We start from the raw sequence: 22071 nt of genomic DNA on the forward strand, positions 1-22071 counted from the left end.
GACTTTTCTGCTTATAATGTATATTACTTAGCACTTAAGGTAGTGGATATTTTTCAATCGAAATATAATTCAGTGCACAATGCAAGTGTTTTATTATGTTTTATAAGTTCTTTAACGTTTTACTATGTTTTTTTTTTACATATTAAATTATGGAGAATTTCAAATCGAATTAATTTACGACGTGTGACAAAACTCCACAGTTTAATTATGTAAGTGTGGTTGCACTAACTCGTTTTTTTTTTTTTCATTTATTCACAAATACTTTGATTTTTTTCACAGCCCTAAAATTATCACGGTAATAGTCACATATATATGTCGCTTTCTTCCCTCATATTAAAATGTAGTGCATACCTCCATCTCTCTCATTCCGATTCTTTTTTATATTGGCATACTAGTAAATTATTTTTATAACGAGTTTAAATAAATTTGAATTGGGGCAATAAAAGAATTGTTAAGACTCCACGTTTAACAATATTTTCATTTATTCTCGGTTGTGAAACCAAAGGTAGTAAGCTTGGAAAAAACGAAATAGATAAATAAATAAATAAATAAATAAATAAATAAATAAATAAATAAATAAATAAATAAATAAATAAATAAATAAATAAATAAATAAATAAACAAGGTTGGGTTGTCAAAATTAACGGAGTGGATCAAAATATATGTAAATCAAAAAAAAATAATAAAAACACAGAAAGTACGATGCATTTGTTACATTAAAAGTTTAAATCTAAAGTTTAAACTTATTTATAAAAATTATCAAGATAAGTTTAAACTTTAGATTTAATTTTCTAATGTAAAACATATACTTATTTCATGAATGTATTTAGAAATCAATTCAATTGCTCTTCTTATTAATTTAAGTGCATTATTTTAAGTAATGTTACAATTACAGTTCATTGATATAGCATTATAAACAAATAAACACTATTAAATAGAAACAATTTGCCGATTCTTGGAAAGTTATGAATGAGTACTGTATAACTGATTTCCTCCTGCCAGGGGTTAATCTGTATATAATCTTGATGGACAGCCGAGCGCTGCAGTTCACGCAGTGGAAAATTTTCTCTTTATATATATCGCATTTCTCTTCATATATATCGAGGTTTTGTTTATATATATCGCATCTCCTTTATATATATCCGGGTTTCGTTTATATATATCCAGGTTTTGTTTACATATATTGCATTTCCTTTATATATCGAGGTTTGCTTTTATATATCGCTTTTCCTTTATATATAGAGGTTGGCACTAATGGGCTTCCGTACTTATCTGGCTTTAAAATGAACGCATTTATACATGTGAAGTCACACTCTTTACTTCATTTGGAGGAAGATTAGGTAGGTACATCATTATCATGATATTCTTTAAATCAAAATATTTTTTTCTAAAAAGATATGAAATCTATAGCATTTAAAAAAAATTGTTTCATTGACTTTTACATATGCTGTCCTTATGTTTTTGGGATGAAATCCCGAATTGCACCCTTAAATCAAATTTATATACCCAATCAAGTCATTCCTTTGTTAGATATTCTCTTCATATCAAAGGTAAATAAAATAATCCATATTTTTTTGGTCAATTGCAGAATAAAAAATAGCGACTATGCGTATCCCCTCTATTCTTCTCATTTCTGTGATTTGCATATACTCTCATGACATTCGAGCGGTTGATAATAACCTTGACAATGGTCTTCAAGCTGGCAATATAATTGCGGACGAAATAAATGCAGGAGAATTTCTAAGCATAGTTGGTAAAGCAGCCAAAATCGCTGTTCCATTTTTTAGCACAATTTTTGATGTTACAAAGCTGATTTTCGGAATAGGACAAACAGAGTCACCAGAGCTACAATATCTTCGACAGTTTTCGGAAACAGTTAATCTTAGGTTTGATCGAGTGGATGCCCAGTTTTCAGATATTAAAAGACTTATTAACTGGTCAACAGTTCAAGTTACTTACACTGATATTGAAAGCAGAATAATAGCAGTCTCTGATGCACTTAATAATATGTACAAAGTTCCAAAACTTGCAATAGATGCACAGAAGCAAATCTTTATCACTAGTTACGAAAGTGGCTATCAAGATAGTGGAATAAAACTATATAAAGGCTTTATGAATGAAGGTAATGTATTTGGTACAGGACTTCTTGGACCAGCTATGCAATATACAGAGCCTGATCGAGGTAAAATGAGGATTTTTATGCTTGGCATACTTAGATTACTTTTCATGGCAGCCAAGCTAGAGTTTGAATATTTCGCAATTAAAGGATTCAGTGGAGGCATTGTTCCATTCTATGTCCAACAATGGCAAACTCGTTTAGAGAGAGTTCAAGCTAAGATGTTAGTAACTGACCAAGATGTAGCATCAAAGTACAATTCACAGTTTTTGTTAGATATTGAATCATTTGCAACTTTGAACTCTTCGTTAGGAAATGAAGATTTCAGTCGAGGCCTATACAAAAAACTCTCTGACAAGTACTTCTGGCGAGACTGGTTGGTAATAATTTCGACTCCATCCAGCCGTAACAGAGCATGTTATCACATGTGCAATGGGTTTGCCAAACAACTACATAACAGAGACATAGCCGTTGCTAGTGTTGATCGTCAAAAAACACCCATAAACAAGACCGAAGTTGATACTTTGGTAAGTTCGTTGAGACAAACATGTGCCAGCAAGACAAAGACGAGTGGTGGGTGTGGATTAAGTTTCACGACATACCCCAAAGCAGATGAAATGTATAGCTGGATTACTCCGAGAATACGAACAAATTGCTTATCAGTATACGCTGCTGTTGGGACATCAGGTAGGCAACTATTCATTAATCTAAGCAAGCGAATAATAGGGGCTTGTGGAAAACGTTTGTATCTCGAGAATGATGAAAGCAAAAGATTTCAATCTAGTACGAACCGAAGATACACCGCCTTGCCTAAGAGACTATACATATCACACTTAAACTGCGGAGAAGTTTTTTTCTTTGGGTAGTGTCTATCCTGTTGCAGTGTTTCCTTTGTAATATGTTTTTGAAAACAGTTTCTTCAATTCCGAATTTTTTGTGAATTGTGTTTTTAAAAAAAAGTTGGAACGATATTACGTAATAAAACATGAATGATATATTGATTAGTGCATACTGTTTTTTTTTCATAATGAAGAAGAAATTTAAGGCGTCTAATACATGTGTACTACTGGAAAAGATCACACAATTGAGTTTATTCAAGTCATATATTTGTGTATAATTATTATAACAAAATTTAAACAGAACTGTAATACACCAGTATTTTTACTGATGTCGTTGTTTTAGTTAATTGGGATATATTTCGAAATATCGAATTACTTACATATATAGCATGAACGATACGAACAGTTTTATCCTGCAATACCCTCTTGCTTTGACCACAAAAGGTAAGCTAAGAAGCAATGCTTTATTTGCCATAAATACACTATAGACTTTATTTAAGAAATATAAAACAATGTTAAAAAGTTCTCTGGGAGATAAACTTTTAGTTTGTCACGTAATCAAATCCTTTGAAGCCTGAAGGGCTTCTTAGTAGATTTGATCACGTACCAACTAAAAGTTCATTTCCCAGTTAACTTTTTAACATTGTTGTTTATTTCTTATATTTACATTTGAGACGAATAATGTTTCCTCAGTAGGTTCATCTAAGCTAATATGCTTATGTAAATATAAACTCTTTAAATAAAAGCATCGTGACATCATACATATACATGTATAAATTGTATTTTACGCTATAAGGTCAAAGTTGTAACTACGGAAAAGTGTTCTAATTTGATGTTTGAAAGAATTTTGCAAAATGATTAAAGTCTAAAATAAATATTGTTACAGGGTGCACAAAGTTAATTAAAAGTCTCTTTGGACTCGAATATAAAAATTATTTTTCCCTTGAATGGAGTGCTTAGTAAGAGATGTGCATAATGTGCAATTGAAGATGAAAGTGAAATTCTGTTAAAAGGTTTCCATAAGTCATTACATCACGATTGAATATTAGAGTGATTTATTGATCGTGCATTGTTTTACGTTCCCTTCGAGAAAATTTCACTCATGTAGAGATATCAGTATAAACTGTTGACGAGCTTCCAAATCAGAGCTTCACTAAGCACCCAATGCCATTGAGCAGTGAGGGAAATTTTTCATACCAACGCTTAGCGGGACACGGAGCATGGGTTTTAAGGTCATTAAAAATTGTCTGCACCACTTCACTCTAGGGAAGATGATTATTCTGTGAAGTTAAAGAAAGATTTTTCAAACACAAAAATGTCTATAATCCCTGAAGATTTAACGACGTTGGCTCATGATGTTTAAAGTCTTAAACTTTTTTTGTCAAGTATATTTTTAGTTTCTACAGACTCAGCTTAATTAAAAATCATTTCAAAAAATGAGGGTTAATGCTAAAATGTTTTAATTTTAACGATATTTCTAACTAAGCGGGCTCTTCTAATTAAATTATCATTTAAAAGCGTCACATTTAAAAGCTGATAAAATAATCTTAACTTTTCTTTATCGACAATCTACTATTTGGGGTTCAGTTCTTGGCAATATATTGTACTTTCGGCAGAAAATTGTACAAATCATTCGATTGTCGCAACTGTAAATAATTTCATGTGCTCGAGTAATCTTGCGAGATTTGAGCTTCCACAACTCTCAAGCAAAAGAGCGTTAGTAAGTTAGATAAGTGCAATTTACTCGCGATATTATTTATTGAACCCCGTTATAAGGATCACTATATTTGTATCCAAATGAAGCAGGGGCCTGTTTAACCAACAGACTTACGACAAAAGACCAAATTTAATTCTTTATATAACTTTTTAATTAACATAAATATCGAAAATTAATTTAAACTTTTTTTAAAGGAATGTGGTAAAATATATTTTACACGACCAATTTTAAAGAGAATTATTAATTTTGCAAATTTTTACAATAATCTAAAGTTTTTGGTCTAAGTTGTAAGTTCTTTTGTAAAACGGCCCAGACTTTGTCCAAAATCTTATACGTGAAAAGAAGAAAACACATGCTATGGCCTTCAATTCGACATTTACATGTTCTGACGACGTACGAAGTGTGATCAAAAAGTTCGCGAACTATCTTTTATATTTACAAAACCGCAATTCAGATCAAAATGAAATTTGGCACACATATAGTCATATTCATGTTTTATAAATGGCAAATATAATGGAACGTCTTGCCCTGTGTTTGTGACGTCACAATGTGAAAATGATGCCATAAGGTAGATAACTTGTGACAAAAAATGGTTGACAGCCGTATTCGAGAAACGTACGGCTGTAAAGATAAACGCATATCTTGGAAATTCCTTTGAAGAAATTTATAATAATTTGTATATGGTTTAAGAAGACAAAATACTTGCCAGAAGTTTTGTCATTAATTAGATTGATTGTTTAAGTGAAGGGAGGGAGATGTTTAAAAATGATGTTTGTTCTGTTGCCCAGTGAAAGCAAATTGGGAAAGAGACGTGTCCTTTATTAAGCAATTTGATATGAAAGGTCGCCAGCTTACAGTTAGAAAAATAGAATAATATCTTTACAATAATATAATTATCAAATTCCTAAAATAACCTTTACTTTAGACTTTAAACATATCAGATATGAAAAAGTGAAGGCACCCATGAATACTGTATCTACCTGGACTAAAAGACGCTCAAAAGACAAAGGTTTTGGGTTTTGATGGTCACCATGCCCATTCTGCAAATGGATATCATTATTCACTCATATTATTGCCAAGATTAGGACATTTCTGACAAATGGACTGTTTTTGTTATTGAAAATAGAGATGGAAAAAATAAGCTTCTGTGACAAAGCGCTAAGGAGCATGTCACGTGACCGCCTATAGCACGTGATCCGTGCATGGGCAGAATGGTTGCAGATACGCATTAAACTTGAAGAAGACTACTTCGAAAAAATTTCAAAACTTAAACCCTATATCACTTCTTTTTGGGAAGTTATTAAATTAGTTTGCGAATTTTTTGATCACCCCTCGTATTGTCAATTAAATTTAAATGGTAATTTCCATTCTTATGTCTCTGTGAGCATCCATTCTAAACAATACCACGGAATCTGACAAATCTGTTTCAGATTTGGATATTTTACTTGGAAAAGACGTTAATGGTATTTATACATGTATAAGAACCAAGCTCAATAATAAACGTAATGATTTTACTTTTCGACTTCCCTTACTTATGCTGCAATATTCCTTCATAATCTGCATACGGAGTTTATATCATTCACAAAAGCATGCTTTACATATGTACAATTTCCAGTACAGGTACTAGGTACAGGAAAATTGTTGACAAACAAACAAGTTGACGAAACAAGAATATCAGCAGTTTCGTTTAAAGGCAGGATTTCCAAAGTTCAATGGTCGATACAATGACCTTGTAAGAAAATATATTTATCATTTAATCAAATGCTGACTGGTGTTTTTCATACTTAATGTTAGGCAATTTTATACACACGGAATTATCGACAGATTTAACGTTATGTTATGATCATGTCATGGAACACACGGCGGTCGATACCGGTTGGCAGGGGATGCTCACATTTCATTAGCACCTGGTCCCACCTATGAATAATGTATTTATTCTGCGTCTTGTTTGTATTGTTTTATGGACTTCTGAGGTTGAACATTGATCGTTATCTTCATAAAATTCAGCGCAAGGGGGTTTTTGTGAACATAAAGTTTCAGTATTTCTGGCCAGAAATGATGATAAAACGCTATGATGAGACATATGAGCATAGATGAATGATTCAGGACAGTAGGGATGTTGAAAGCTGGCAAACCAAACGCAAAGTCATATTGCAGAGACATCATGTTTCCAAAAGCAAAATTTTCCGTTTATTGAACCGATATCTAAAAGAAGGAAATATTCTAAGTATACTATTGTAGAGTTGAAAAATAACAACTCTAATACATTTGTATCACCTCCGTTATTTATCTATTTTGTTTTCATTTATAATTTCCAATTTGTGCATCAACATTCGACTTTCTAATCTGAAAGATGTGCCTTTAATTACAAAATCATAAATGAGCTATAACCAGTATTCTTTGAGATGTTGACGTAATCATTATAATCATATATGAAGAGAAACACTGATCAATTTATATTTTATTTGAAGCTTTAATTCGTGGACAAAATACGACAAGAAAAATATATACCATAGGGTAAGACAATGAATGTAGAGAAAAGAATCATCACTGAATTCTAACATGTCCACTCTTTAGTAAATATTACAATATACGTAACGGATTTAAAATGTTTGATTGCTTAAATAGACAAAATATGCAAGCTCGTGAATTTGAATATCCTAATTGTACCAATATTGACCAATACAAGTTATTTAACTTATTAAATTTAACTTATTAACCTTATAAAGTTCATTCAGTAATTGAATATAAAAAAGAAATTATTGATGCATTGTATTCATCAAAGAGTTCAAGAAATCCATAAATGACACCAAGTAGTTTGAAATTAACATAAGCATACAATGATATTTTCTTCCTTATGAAAAGTTCGATTATTTCCTGTATCATCTCTGTCACTCAATCAGCAGTGTTTGTATTGAAACAAAGGAACTCGATGCTCTTTTAAACCCATAATTGTGTATTATATCTTCTTAAAGGGATTTTAATTTGAATCTTTTTTAAAGATAATTGGTAATTATTTTTGTGTCTTATTTTATTAAATTGAAAATTTTACCGGATCTACAAATCATATAAAATATCGTCAAAGTTTGATATAATTAAAACCTTGAAGTTACTGTGACAAAGAACGAAGATGGACATTTTAAAAATTGTCAAACTGCTTTTTGCGGTAAACAAAAAGTTATTATTTCAGTAAAATTTAGTTGTATTGATACCTTTTGAAAACATCAACACAATTGGCATTTTAATGATATTCTCTTACTCTTTTATTAAGTATATTAGAACATATTATCTGAGTACAATCTTCTTTTTTTACCTTAAAAAAGAATACATAAAACACTTAGTTAACAAACATCTTTCTTTCTAATTCAGTTTATCGTTTTCATCGACGGTTTAGCTTGTTTAAACATTGAATGTAGAGGTCAGCAAACAGTTTCCTTTTTCCGAAAGCGAGCAAGACATTATATTAGAAAATACTTACACAGCACAACGAGGAAACTACTCAGAAAAAAGGAACTGTGAAGACTTCCGGACTGACGCAACCTCTAGAAATTTCATGCCCGCCAATGAGGCAGCAAGATGTCCCTCGATTTTCGAGATGAATATTGACAATAATAGAATACCTCGCGTTTTATGGGAAGCTAGATGTACCTGCAGGTGTGGTATTGATGGAACCGATTGTCTGCACTATAGATGTGTACCTGTGTATACTTATGTTGAAGTTTTAAACAAGATGAATTGTACAGAATTCACCAGCAGGATGTTACCCTTGGCTGTTGGATGCACACAAGTTAGGCTTGTTCGTAGGATGACACCCTTTGAAATGCCTGAATAAACTTTAATGAGGATTGTGGTTGAGAATATTTTTACAATTGTTCCTATTTTCTTACATGTAATTATCAATCATATTTAAATGGAAAACGAAAGTTCACCTGATATGTGAAAACATGTAGTTTATCTCGTCATTTTTTTTTTTTTTTTTTTGCATTACATGTATTTATAACATAATGATGTTCAAAATGTTAGCTTACAATTGTTGAAATGAACATGAAAACACTGCTAACATAAAAAAAATCATATCCAGTTCGTTGTTATGGTATGATTTTGAAGATAGTTCTTGCTTTTAAAGTTTTCTTGCCTATCGGCCAACCCCATTTTTAGATTGTTTTTTTAATTAAGAGAAACATTCATAAGTCAACTGTGTATCTAGTTTTGATCGGGCCAACATGCATTATAAAGTCGAAAGCAGTAACATATAACATTACATGTGTAAAAAAAAAATCTTAATACCTTAACCAACAAGATGTCTATCAAATTCTATTTTAATTTGAAAATATATTTTGAGAAATATATAGAAAATGCTTATAATGTTTTTTTTCACAACCTTACCTTCACAGGAAGTACCATTAAAGAGGAAGTAGCATTACTCCTTAATACCATTATTTTTACTAAGTGTTCTACCTTCGGTGATTATTTCCTGTGCAGATTACTAACTGTTCTTTTTAAAAGAATGAAATATACAAATACAAAAAAGAAGAGAGATAATGGACCAATCCTTTTAATAAAATAACAAAAGGTTGTGATGGTGTATTCTTTATATATAAGGAAATAAATGGCGTCATAGGACAAAAGCAAAATGGGAAAAAAATATAATGGAATATTTTGGAAGTTTGTTATTTCAATTGTTTTATAACAGAAGCAAAATAAGCATGAAAACTACTTTAAAAAAGCATTGAAAGATCAATCCGTCACTGAATGGTATTTGAGTTTTAACAGTGTTACAGAGTATCCTGAAGAATGAAAGCTTCTAGAAATATAAAAAAAGTTTTTTATACACTAACATGAGCGATTATCAAACAGAAAGTCTTGAATCAATTAAATACTATTTCTCACATTTGTCAATGTTTTAGATATACTGTAAATTCATTATATTTGGTGTGTATGATATTTGGGGTAATTGAATTTTTTTTAGCAGATACTAACTGAATTTGCTTGACTTAATGTATAATATACAGGATATTTAACAAGGTACAATGTACTTGATTGAGCGGATTCTGCTTTCGAAAAAATTACTATATAGAAAAATATGATTTATTTATTGTAATACGCTTACAGTATGGTGTCTTCAAGAAATGGCTCATAGGTTTGATAAATTCTTTTTTTACTTTTTTTAACATTCACATTAGCTCCCTTTGAAGAATTTCCGTCATATCTGATTTCATGTATTCAATGACAGATGTTTCGTTAAAAATGCTTGAAAAGTCGGGGGGGGGGGGGGGGTATTTGGCACACAGCATACTGTATATTTTGAAGTTAAAGAAAGTTTTCCTCGAAATCGTGTTGCAGTAGGTGCTGGCAGGAAACAGATTCCTCCCTGCTCAATAGTCCTGAATGCCGAGTATTGGACAAAATTTTCAGCTCTCCAACGGCAAGTAGTGGCGACTCCATACGGGTGAAACACTCTCGAGAGGGACGTTAAAAGATTTAAATGCCACAAGCCCTCCCATGTCAATTCCAGTAGTCCTCGCCCATTGACGTCAAACACAGATGGACACACATAATTTATATTTCATATTAAGCCTCCTAAACTCATGATCATTTGCACGGCGAAATTCACATTCCGATTAAATAAGCGATAAATCAAGCCACATGACTTTAAAGCATAATCATAGAGAAAACAAATATATGTACATTTTGCAATGGGAGTTTAAAGCGTTGTTCTTTACCCAGACATATGCAGCGATCAAAAATAATAAGAGATCATTCGCATGCTTGATAAATTAATATTCTTATTTACAGTTTCTTTAAGAAAACTTGTTTTTATTCATCGGTGAAAGTATTGATAATAAAGATCTTTGAAAAATATATTAGGTATATCTTTCTAGAATTGAGCTGCATTTGGTTTATTTTAAAGTACATTAAAAAGAAGTACATGTACATAACAAAGTGAAAATTTAAGATGTATGTGGAATTGAATCGAAGAGCAATGTGCTTTTTCCTAATGATCAAAATGTGTTTTCCCCAAATACTTAGTGCAAACTGTATTCCAAACATGATGAAAAAACTTTTTGTTATTTGTTAATGATTTAAGAGCATTTAATGAGAGATCAAATTATAACAAATTATAAACCCTTGATCCGGACAAGGTCTTTGTCAGCTCACTATCATGTAAACCATTCATAACTTTGTCTGATTGTGTTCTAGCTGTGGTCTAATCGGATTTCCAGATCTTTGTTCATGTCTTACAAAGATGACCTGTTAAGTTTAAGCAACCTTTATTGTTAATTACCAATGGCATGCGACGTCAACACATCTTCCATTCATTTTGCGTAAAATTAAAACCTTGAAGGAAATACCCCTGATTCAAGTATTTTAAGGTTTTAAGGCAAGCTTTTGGAACAAAGGTCCTATCGAAGAATGAAAATTCGGAAGGACAGGAGAATGGAAAAACACCTAATTCTTTTCTGCAATATTTCTTTTATACTCAATACGTCTAAAACGTTTAAATTAATATATAAATTTGAAACCATTTATAAAATCATACTTCTAATATAGAAAATAAATCAGATTGTAAAAGAAGATATCTTCCTTATCCTTTTTTTGTCATCTCGCCCAAGCAAAACTATTAGCTTTGTTTGATTTACAGCAAAGAGATAAACACAGTTTGAATGAAAAAAAGTTTTAAATGATATCATTGAAAAAAAGCTTCTAATGACCTTGAAGCTTTTTGTTCCCAAACTAATTTCTTGAAACTGATAACGCACGGTATATGTACTGAGATGGATAGTTACCATTGGTTGTCAGTGATTGTGCAGCATCGGAGATGTCAATGTTTCTCTATTATATTATTAACACCTAGTGTTCGTTAATTACTTTGGTATCCTTACCAAATATCATTTCAATCGTTATTCATAATACAGTTTTGAAAAAGTGTTCTTGACTGTAGTAAATGAAATGCCCTTGGATTGAAAATATTACTTTATTCAATTAATATTCTTATTTCAATAGCCAAAACGAAAATAAAACCTATATATACGTATACTTATTGACAGAAAACACTCTGATACATGTAGAACAAAAGGGTGTAATTTTAAATATGTAAATGCAAATATTAAAAGCACAAGGAAGAAACACAATGTCTATGCATTTCGTAGAAATAGTTATACTTCAAAACTAAAATCTTTACGTTTCAGTTTCGAATTTTAAATTTCTTATTTTTGACTATGAGAACATACCTATACATCAAATACCGAAAAAAATGCCTTTGGACAGGAAAACAATTCATGTAAGGTAGAAATGCTTCAGCAATTTTGTCTTTTGAAAATTAAGGATTGTTGTCTGTACCTGGTTTTTTTTCATGCATGTAAGAGTCTTTTTTTTCTTGAGGTGTATTATCAGTTCTCAGAAACATGCCTCGCTTCAAGACAACAAACATGAAAAAAAGTAGAACTCATATATAAAAAAAATGAGAGTTATACTTCAAGAACTTTGATTATATTCTAATAAAGCGAACAAAAAGTATTTTCAAATGTGTCACAAATAAAACATGCATTAAAGTTCGATGTTTAGATCTGTATAAAATTACTTAAATTCTGAAAATAACATAAATGATTTGATAGACCTCTAGTGCACTAGTTGAAAAGTTTCCAAAGGAGAGAGATCTATATGAATTAGTAATATCATATGAATCGAAGTGATAAATGTGCATATATATGTTTACCCGTATGAATATGGGTTTGAATATTTAAGAATAATGTCAAAAAAGTAAAAAAAAAAAAAGTAAAATTTATTAATTAAGGAATCGATAGATCAAAGAATGTTCTTATCATATAAAGTTTGCAATCTTTACTATCATATTGTATTTGACACTATTTTTAAACTCACATTGACATTTTTATTAACTTTTTTTTTAACTTTTATAAATTCTGATAATCTTAGGTACAGTACCCGCATCGTTATTCTTTACAAATCTATCCTGTCCTATCGTGCGTGTATCCTATCGTATCGTGCGTGTATCCTATCGTATCGTGCGTGTATCCTATCGTATCCTATCGTATCGTGTTTTCCGTTTATCAGGTTTTGCGTTTTCTATCGTGTTTTGCGTGTATCGTGTTTTCCGTTTATCGTGTAGATCGTTTATCAGGTTCTACCGTGTATCGTGTTTTGCGTTTATCGTGTACATTCGGAAACCCTCGCTTTTTATCTTTACTATAGAAAGAAACTACTGAGCTATTCCGAGTTTCTTTTTCGTTTTGTTAACTAAAATAAGATTACTTCAACCAAAAAGTAAAAAAGAAAGTTTTATCCCTTTCTTTTTCATCCTTAAAAGAAATATTAAAGCGTAGAAGGAAAATAATAAATAAATAGCGTATTTCATGAATAAATAAATTGATTAATTAATTAATAATTAAATAAATAAAATAATTATATCTTGGTAAAGTAGAGAGTGATTGTCAAAAATTAAACAGTAACTGTGTTTTTTGGAATTGAAATTATAATAGATCATCGGTCTTTTTTAAAAATAATTTATCGAATTGTATGAATTATGTATTCAAAATTAAATATTTTTAATACGGTTTTCTTAAATGAATAAGAGTTACTGGAGAAAGATTTTTGGTAAGCTACGGTGACCGTGTATGCGTATCCAAAAAGCAAATAAATGAATAATAAGCAGGATATTGAAATGTATCTTTTTTCATGCAATATTCTTTTTTCCCCTTATTTATCGTCTGATAATATAAGTAATATGTTTACGCCTTTAAGCTGCATGTATACAAAATTATTTAAAGTCATCATGTTACAAAAATAATAAAACATTAGACATTAATCCAGATGATTTTAACACAAATTTTGGCCGTATACGTTCAAATTTTAAATTAATGTATGCAAGGAAAAACATTATGTTTTTTAACAACTTACCTTTTTCGGCGTGAAAATAAACTGAAAATATAATCCATCGGGGTGTCAAATCGAAGACCTTTCCATACCAGAAAACTGACACGTATGTGTGGCTCTCTAATCAGCACACTGCCTTCCTGTGCGGTCAACACCCCCTCCCTCTTCTCCCCTAACTGACACCTCGGCCCGTGTGTGTGATCATCGTCAACAAACCTTTACTGATTTATCACCTGGGGTCAATTAGTAACCTCGAATACTACCTGGTTCTAATGAAACGCATCTATTTATTCTCGGGATTGTGTTCCTAACTTGTGTGAACAAACTTATCAAAGATATAATTTAAAATATATTAAATAATTGTACGATTTATGGATTAAAAAAATCATCTCATTGCTTGATTTTTAAATAAAAATTCAAATAAATCAATTTAATAAAATGAAGTCCCTAAACTCAATCCGCTGATTTATTTCATTTTGTACAATGGTTCCATTATGCTTATGTAAATACGTCTTTTAATAAACTTAAAAAAACTGTACTTGTGACACATGGACTTTCGGATCATCGGGTTTTCTATGTAACGGGGTCAAATTAATTCTAGGAAACAATTTCATTGATCGTAGAAACGGATGAAATACATGTAGTTCTAACATTCTAAACTATGAAAATTAGCTCGCATGATTTTTCTACGGTATCTTACTATAATAATAAAACAAAAGCAGTCGTCTGATTCCGCCGTGACCTTGCAAGACAAGTAAATACACCGAATCAATTTATAATATTAATCGATTTAATTCCATACATGTACGTATATAACTTTATTTAAGAGTTCAATTTTATATTTGGCTATTTGGTTAGAACTTGTTTCTATTTTTAAATTGGTTACGGACTTTCAACATCCCGCCCTTCGAATATGCCTCATATTAGATTACCTGGTCTAAAATGATTTTCAGGGTTTAATAATTCATTTGCCGACTTAAACCTATTTTTTGTTATTATTAGAAACAGTACACACAAAGCTAAATAGCAATGACTTATAATTATTTAGTCGGAAAAGTCGCATGTCACTCTTTTAATATTTGTTGATTAATTTTTGTGTTTTGTGTATTTAACCATTCAATACTCTTCAATTAATAGAAAGTTTTCAGTATCTGATATATAAATGTTTACATGTACATAAGTGAGAGCTTAGCGTAAACGTATATGTACAAGTGCAGTTGTAGGAGATTCATATTCTGTTGACATAGTTTAAATGTATTAATGCAGAACACCATTATATTAACAATTCTCTAGATTTCTATTAAATTAATTTTCTTGAACTATTAAGTTCTTGAAAGATCTATCATGTTAAATTTATTAATTTCATTAAAGCTGTTTCTTTGAACCTTTCTTTCGGCCGGTTTTCTACTTGTATTTTTTTCCTAAGATTTTAATATTTAATTGCGACTTTTGGATACATCGCAGATTGTAATCTTTAGACATTAAATACAAATATTTAATTTCTTGTGTAAATTTCTTCCGTGAAATAACTTGGTACTTGTAGATAAACTTATTAGATAAAAAATTCAAATGTATATTTTTCAAAAATAATAAGTCTCTTTTTATAGAGTTTCAAAAATTTATAATAGTACCCGTGAGAAACGGTACATAATCATGTTAGGGATTTTTGTGCAACAATTACATGTAAATGTATGCTTAAATATCTAAAATAAAACGATTCATATTTCAACCTTAGATGAGAATTTCGACATTAACACTAAATCGTAAATTCACACAATTGAGAAGAAATTAAAAAAAAAAATTACAGTCTCCATTTCATCCTAATCCATTTAATCATTGTCAATTTTTTTATATAAATAAACAAATTTTGTAAAATTACCACAGAGATCTCAAGTTAGTTTTTTATAATAATTAAATGTATTTAATAATTTATATTTGAAGCTCTGCAAGTATTTAAATTAAAATATTGCAGTAAATAAACAAAATAATCTTTTCGTTTTGTCAGACCACGTTCCGCATTTTGAAACAATCCTATCAGGTTTTGCGTTTATCCTATCGTGAAGATCGTTTATCAGGTCTATCGTGTTTTGCGTTTATCGTGTTTTGCGTTTATCCTATCGTGCGTGTATCCTGTCGTATCGTGCGTGTATCCTGTCGTATCGTGCGTGTATCCTATCGTATCGTGTATCCTGTAAAGAATAACGATGCGGGTACTGTAACTAGTATTTTCAGTCAACCGTATTTCAGATATGTAATATGACAATATATAAAAGTATTTCATTTATGTGAATGAAATTATCTTGTTCTCTATGTAAAATCAACGAAAAGTAAATCGAATAAGACTACTTTCAAAAAATGAATTGTTGTGATAACATCATTGACATTTTGAATTTCTAAATTACGAGTACTCCCTTGAAATTTTAATTTCCTACAGTGATATCTTTTGGTCTAATTAACAATCGTTTTCCACACTTTTTTAATTGGCAATTTAATTATTTATTAATATGCTAAAATACACTGGTTTGCAATACATCAGGTCCAACAGTAGAATATTAAACAGTTCAGGTAATGAAAAGACTTCCTGTCGTGTTTGCTTTGATTGATTTTTTTAAATTTTGTCTTATGGATTGATTTGATCAATAAAACAATAAAATAAGGTCATGTTTGGAATAAGAAGATATGTTCTGATATTTTATTTCTTCATTATCCTTGTCTGGTTTAAGCTGATTTAAAATTGATTGATATTTTCCTTGATTAAATAAAATGTTTTCCATTATCTGTACAGGAAGACTAACTTTTTTGTCAAATAATCTGCAGATGTTTTAATCATAAAATATCAAATATATTTATAAATCATGATAATAATTAACTTAATGTATTTTATATGCCAATGTTTAATTCCTCCGGAAGTTGACAACAGATATATATAAGGACTAATGAATTCGATATACAGAATAGAACAGTAAATCATAGAGGAAGGGACAAAACAAACAAACCAAAAATGATTCTATTCATTGTTTTGGTAATCATTTATTCTGTAGTTAATGTCCGTTATTGTTAAAAATAATTTTCTTTTATTTCTTTTTAACTCCTCTCCATAGCTTCTGTTTTGAATGGTCCTTGTTGGTTCTTCTAATAATTTTTATTGATTGAAACGATTTATGAAAATCATTTTTTATCTTTTATCTTAACATGAAACATATGGAGATAACGAACAGTTTTGAAGCTCAGAAGTCCATTTAACAGTACAAAATAGGAACAGGGCAAACACGAACCCCAACAATCAGATGTGGGATAAGGTGCCATGAAGGAGTGAGATTACATACATATGTATATCCTGTCAACCAGTCACACCGGCCGTGTGCTCCTTGTCATGATAAATAACTGAAATAACAGTTCAGTACTAACAATTACTTAGTCAATCAATGCTTTCAATTTGTACTGAATTACTGTATTGGTTGAGTCAGAGAATAAAAACAGTTCTTATATTTAAGAAAAATCTTTTGTAGGTGCTATTTAATTTTCGTATGGTCGCCTGTTGGAATGCTGAGTGTACCAATCCTCTTTCGATTTCATACACCAAAAATGAAAATGATGTATTCAGAGAGAGTCAATACACAGCTCAAATCGGAAACATCACAGATAAGACAAAATGTGAGGATTTCAGAACGAGTTCAGATTCTCGAAACTACATACCAGTCAATGAAGCCGCCAACTGCCCTTGGATTTTTGAAACGAATGTCGATACTAATAGAATACCGACCACTCTTTGGGAGGCAAAGTGCGTTTGTAATTGTGGAGTAGATACCGCCGATTGCCTTCATTACAGATGCATGCCGGTGTACACATATGTTAAAGTGTTGCGAAGGATAGGTTGCACGGTAATCCGGTCCGAGATGGTTCAACTAGCCGTTGGTTGCACACAGGTTAAACTTATTCGTAGAACTGGAAGATATGAAATGCCAGAATAAATTTTAACAGGGTAAAAAAATCGCATGATATGGTTGTCTTTCACAATTTTGAAGATGGATTAAACTAACGATAGTTAAAGAAATGGAGGCATTTTGTAACCATGACTTAATTTTAAGCATTCTTTAAATATTAGAATTTTCTATCTATTACATTTACTACCTAAGGCAGATATGCACACTTTATAAATATCACTAGTACTCATGCTGAGTTTTCCCCGTTTTTAATTCAGTTGTTCTTAGCACTCTTATTTGTATGTTTTTTATGTTAAAATTTTAGCCCAGTTTTTTACCTTTTCTTTTTATTTTCAATTGATTGATTTTATGTTCATTAAGCATTTTGGTGTCTTTGGGGAAGTCTTTTATATTGCAAGGGACGTAAATGTATATGAACATTTTAGTGAATTTCAGTAATTTGCTTCATAGTTAACATTTAAGATATCTTCAGCTTCAGCTAGAAAAATGCTTTTTTGAACAAAATATTTATTTTGATCTTTTACAATTTTTACATTGTTTTATCACGCACAAAATACAATAAAACTTTTGTGAATTATTTTAAATACATTTTTTAAATGAATGACGTCTATCACGTTTAATAGCTAATGAATATCATATAAATTGTTTTGTTTCGGAAAAACTTGTCCCGTAGGTATATTTTATGAAAAGTGCTAGCGCTTCATAAAAAAATGTCTACATATACTTGCACGTCTATGTAATTTGGACATCAATAATTCACACTAAACTTTAAAAAAATATTCCTTATATTACATTTTACTTGATTGAAAGCACGAAAATATACTGAATATTTGCAATTCTCGCTGCCCTATATCGTTGCATACTTACTAACGTACATGTAGCTGTAGCCTTATTTGTTTCATCAAATTTGCACACGTTTCTTCGAGTATATTTGTACGAGCTTATTAGAAAAGACAGCGTGTGTAAATATTTTTGGATATATTTGACATATTGTAATGTTTAAAAAGAAAGCAATGTAAAAAAAAAATGAAAAGAAGCAGAATTCATTCAAAACCTTTTACTTGATGAAAAAGTGCTGCAATTGGAAGAGATGTATCGAAGACTTCCTTTCTAGTGACATGCACATTTATCTATGTTTAGAGTATTGCGACTCAATAACACTGTGCATCCATAGTGAAGTATTTCATCTCAATTAACCATAAGCTCTACTTATTTTGCAGAGCAAGTGAGGACCTCTGAAATCTATCAGAGGTATGATCAGGTGACATGGACAAGTTAGCATCCCTTGCCGAACAAACACACCCTTAATGTTCCTTCAATTTGGACTTTACTATCGTGTTCTCCTTGTCATTACCGGAAATTAACCGGAAAATTCGTACAAAAATTAGCGTATAAACAATAGCAATACACTTATGAAATGAAAAACATCATTCAGAAAAACAAAAGATATTATTTAATATACTCTTTATTTAGACTGTTGATTAATTTATTGTATTACATAAATGTTTCAAAATGATTTGAATAAACTATGAACAGCGTCAATTGATTTAATTACATGCAGATTGCACACATAACATTCTAAAAATTTGCCATTTGTTTATCAATTTTATTGTGGTCAATTATTGAATTTTTTGTGAAATAAAAAAACTCTATATAACAAGAGGCGCAGGGGCCACAGCGCTCACCTGAGCACATCAGGCTTCAATTTACCCCCCCCCCCCTTCCAGGCGTTCATCATTTGAACAAACTAGAATCTACAGTACCTGAGGATGATTCCATATAAATACCCCGGGTATCACTAATCATAGCTTTGAAGTAATTGAAAAGAAGATTTTAAAAGGTTTCCCAATATTTCCCTATGTAAAACTTGGGTCGGCCATTTTTGGCCCCACCATATCCCAAGGACAGGGGATCATGATTTGAACAAACCTGAATCTACACTACCTGAGGATGATTCCACATGAATTTCATCCTTCCTCGCCCAGTGGTAATTGAGAAGGATTTTGAAAGATATTTCCTATATATTCCTATGTAAAACTTGGGTCGGCAATTTTGGCCCCATCCTTGCCCCGGGGGTCATGATTTGAGCAAACTTGAATCTACACTACCTAAGAATGATTCCACATGAGTTTCATCTTTCCTGGCCCAGTGGTTCTTGAGTAGAAGATTTTTAAAGATTTTTCCTATATATTCCTATGTAAAACTTGGGTCAACCATTTTGGCCCCACCCTTGCCCCGGGGGTCATGATTTGAACAAACTTGAATCTACACTACCTGAGGATGATTCCACATGAGTTTTATCTTTCCTGGCCCAGTGTGTCTCTTGATTATTATTTTTAAAGATTTTTCTTATATATTCCTATATATGTTAAACTAGGGTCGGCCATTTTGGCCCCACCCTTGCCCCGGGGGTCATGATTTGAACAAACTTGAATCTACACTACCTGAGGATGCTTCTACATGAGTTTCATCTTTCCTGGCCCAGCAGTTCTGGAGAAGATTTTTTAAAAATGCCATTAATTTTTAACAAATTCATGATTATCTCCCCTTGGAAAAGGGCGTGGCCCTTCATTTGAACAAACTTGAATTCCCTTTACCCAAGGATAATTTGTGCCAAGTTTGGTTGAAATTGGCCCAGTGGTTCTTGAGAAGAAGATGAAAATGTGAAAAGTTTACAACAACGACAACGACTACGACGACAACGACGACGACGACAACGACAGACAACGGACAAATTTTGATCAGAAAAGCTCACTTGCGCCTTCGGCTCAGGTGAGCTAAAAAGTAGCTGAAATTAATGATTAGAATGACAATGCAGATGCTAATTAAATTAATATTCATTGGCTTTGATTTTTAGGAAGTGAAGTCACACGTGCATGTGCAACCAACAGCTAATCTTTCCCACACTTTTGAATACTGTGACCTACGTCCATCAGAAGTTGATTTTCTTTTAACTTGAACGAATCGGTATACCTCTTGACAATTGCAAGCAGTCCTACAGTGTAGATCATGGTTTGTGTTAACGCTTAGACAGTTGGCATTCAAACACTTGGCTTCTATCATTGCTGATGGTATTCGATTAACATCTCGTGTTATTACATATTTCCAAGGACAGGAACTCAGAGCTGAATAGTGTTCGTATCCTGGCATAGGTTGATCAAGGGGCAAGTCGGTAACAGTGATGTTTATAGCATGGTCAAGGCGTAAAGTATCCATTACACTTTCTGTTTCTTCTCCTAGTGATCCATGAAGTGCCAGAGAAAAAGATTTCTTCAGAGAGTTGACCCCAAACTGATTTTCTAACACGTTTTGTGTTGAACAGGTTATGCCCCAAATGTGGAACAGAATCAGAAGACAAACCTTTCATAGAAAATAAAGTAATGTGCTTTTATTTCGGAATTTAACATAATGTATAACACCTACTCGCTTAACATTGTTTCACAGTTACGCACATCAACACGTTTATTTACAAGCCAATTAATTTTTCTTCTTAATTTTCCCCAGAATTTAACGTTCATTATAGAATAAAAAGTTCAGATATACTTTGTGTCAAGTTGAAAAAGCAACCATTTAAACAAACTTTTTAAATAATCATCTCAATGCCCTGTGTTTGTTGAATAAAATATTTTATTTAGAGATACGTCTTTATTTTAATTGTCTTAAATCAATTTACGAAGTAGTCATTCAAAATATACTACCTTGAAACCCATGCTGTGTGTCCGTTGAACTTTGTAATGATTATTCTTTGTGCAATAAAATCGTTACTTTTATTTATATAGTACTTCTAGATATTCTCAGAAAAGTAGAGTTCAGGAAGAGGAAATCTTTATAAGTACATATGAAATTATCTGTTTTATTTTACATAATATAGTGAAGACCAGCCAATTGTTAAAAAACACTTTAAAGGCGTTTTAAATAATAGGTAATTAAATATTTCGAGAGCGACAGTGTAATCTTAAAGATATACATACAATTTGTTTTTTTTAGCCGTCAGTTTTTTAGCTATCAGTAAAAGAAAAGCAAATTTGGCGAAGATCCCCTTAAAGTTCCTTTTAATATTGTTAAAATTCACTAGGGAAATTCTATCTCTTACAACCCAATGGCTACTTTTATTAAGACAAAAACAATGGAATTCGTTATATGCATTACCTTGCTTAAATCAGATTGTTTCGTTATGAATTTCATTCTAGATAACCTAAGTTTACTCTATCTTTATTTAATTACTATTTTCAAAGCCATAATTAGACACTTGGATGTCAAAATATTTACATTCTTAATTTAATTTTTTTGAATGCATTATTCAAACGATAGTTGCATTCTAAATTAAAAGTATGGCAAATGGTATATGACGTATTTATTTCTCAAATATCCATTTACGTATAATCTCTTTAAGAATTAACATCAAATATAACGCATCAAACGCGGAGAGAAAAGAAATTAGAATCCTTATTCTCAAAAATGTGTGATTATCTGCATGACGGAAATATTAGCATTTTTTTTAATTAAGAAGGATTAAGAAATTGCCAACCAATATTTTCTAAAGCTTATTCAATACTTTTCTGA

The 22071-nt window shown here is 31.2% G+C and overlaps 1 protein-coding gene across 1 annotated transcript; it reads left to right on the forward strand.

Annotated features, from left to right (window-relative positions):
- Positions 1 to 1591: 1591 nt before the first annotated feature.
- On the forward strand, positions 1592 to 3536 carry LOC134256234 (uncharacterized). The gene has a single exon (XM_062738895.1). The coding sequence runs from the start codon at positions 1606 to 1608 to the stop codon at positions 2980 to 2982; it is 1377 nt and encodes a 458-aa protein (XP_062594879.1). The 5' UTR covers positions 1592 to 1605; the 3' UTR covers positions 2983 to 3536.
- Positions 3537 to 22071: the final 18535 nt, after the last annotated feature.

This window comes from Saccostrea cucullata, unplaced genomic scaffold (assembly GCF_032062105.1).
Source record: "Saccostrea cucullata isolate Sc308-1 unplaced genomic scaffold, CSIRO_AGI_Scuc_v1 ctg3016, whole genome shotgun sequence".
NCBI lineage: Eukaryota > Metazoa > Mollusca > Bivalvia > Ostreida > Ostreidae > Saccostrea > Saccostrea cuccullata.

Bases quoted from the DNA above. Each gene is read 5' to 3' on its own strand.
- LOC134256234 (XM_062738895.1), top strand. From the start codon at position 1,606: ATGCGTATCCCCTCTATTCTTCTCATTTCTGTGATTTGCATATACTCT.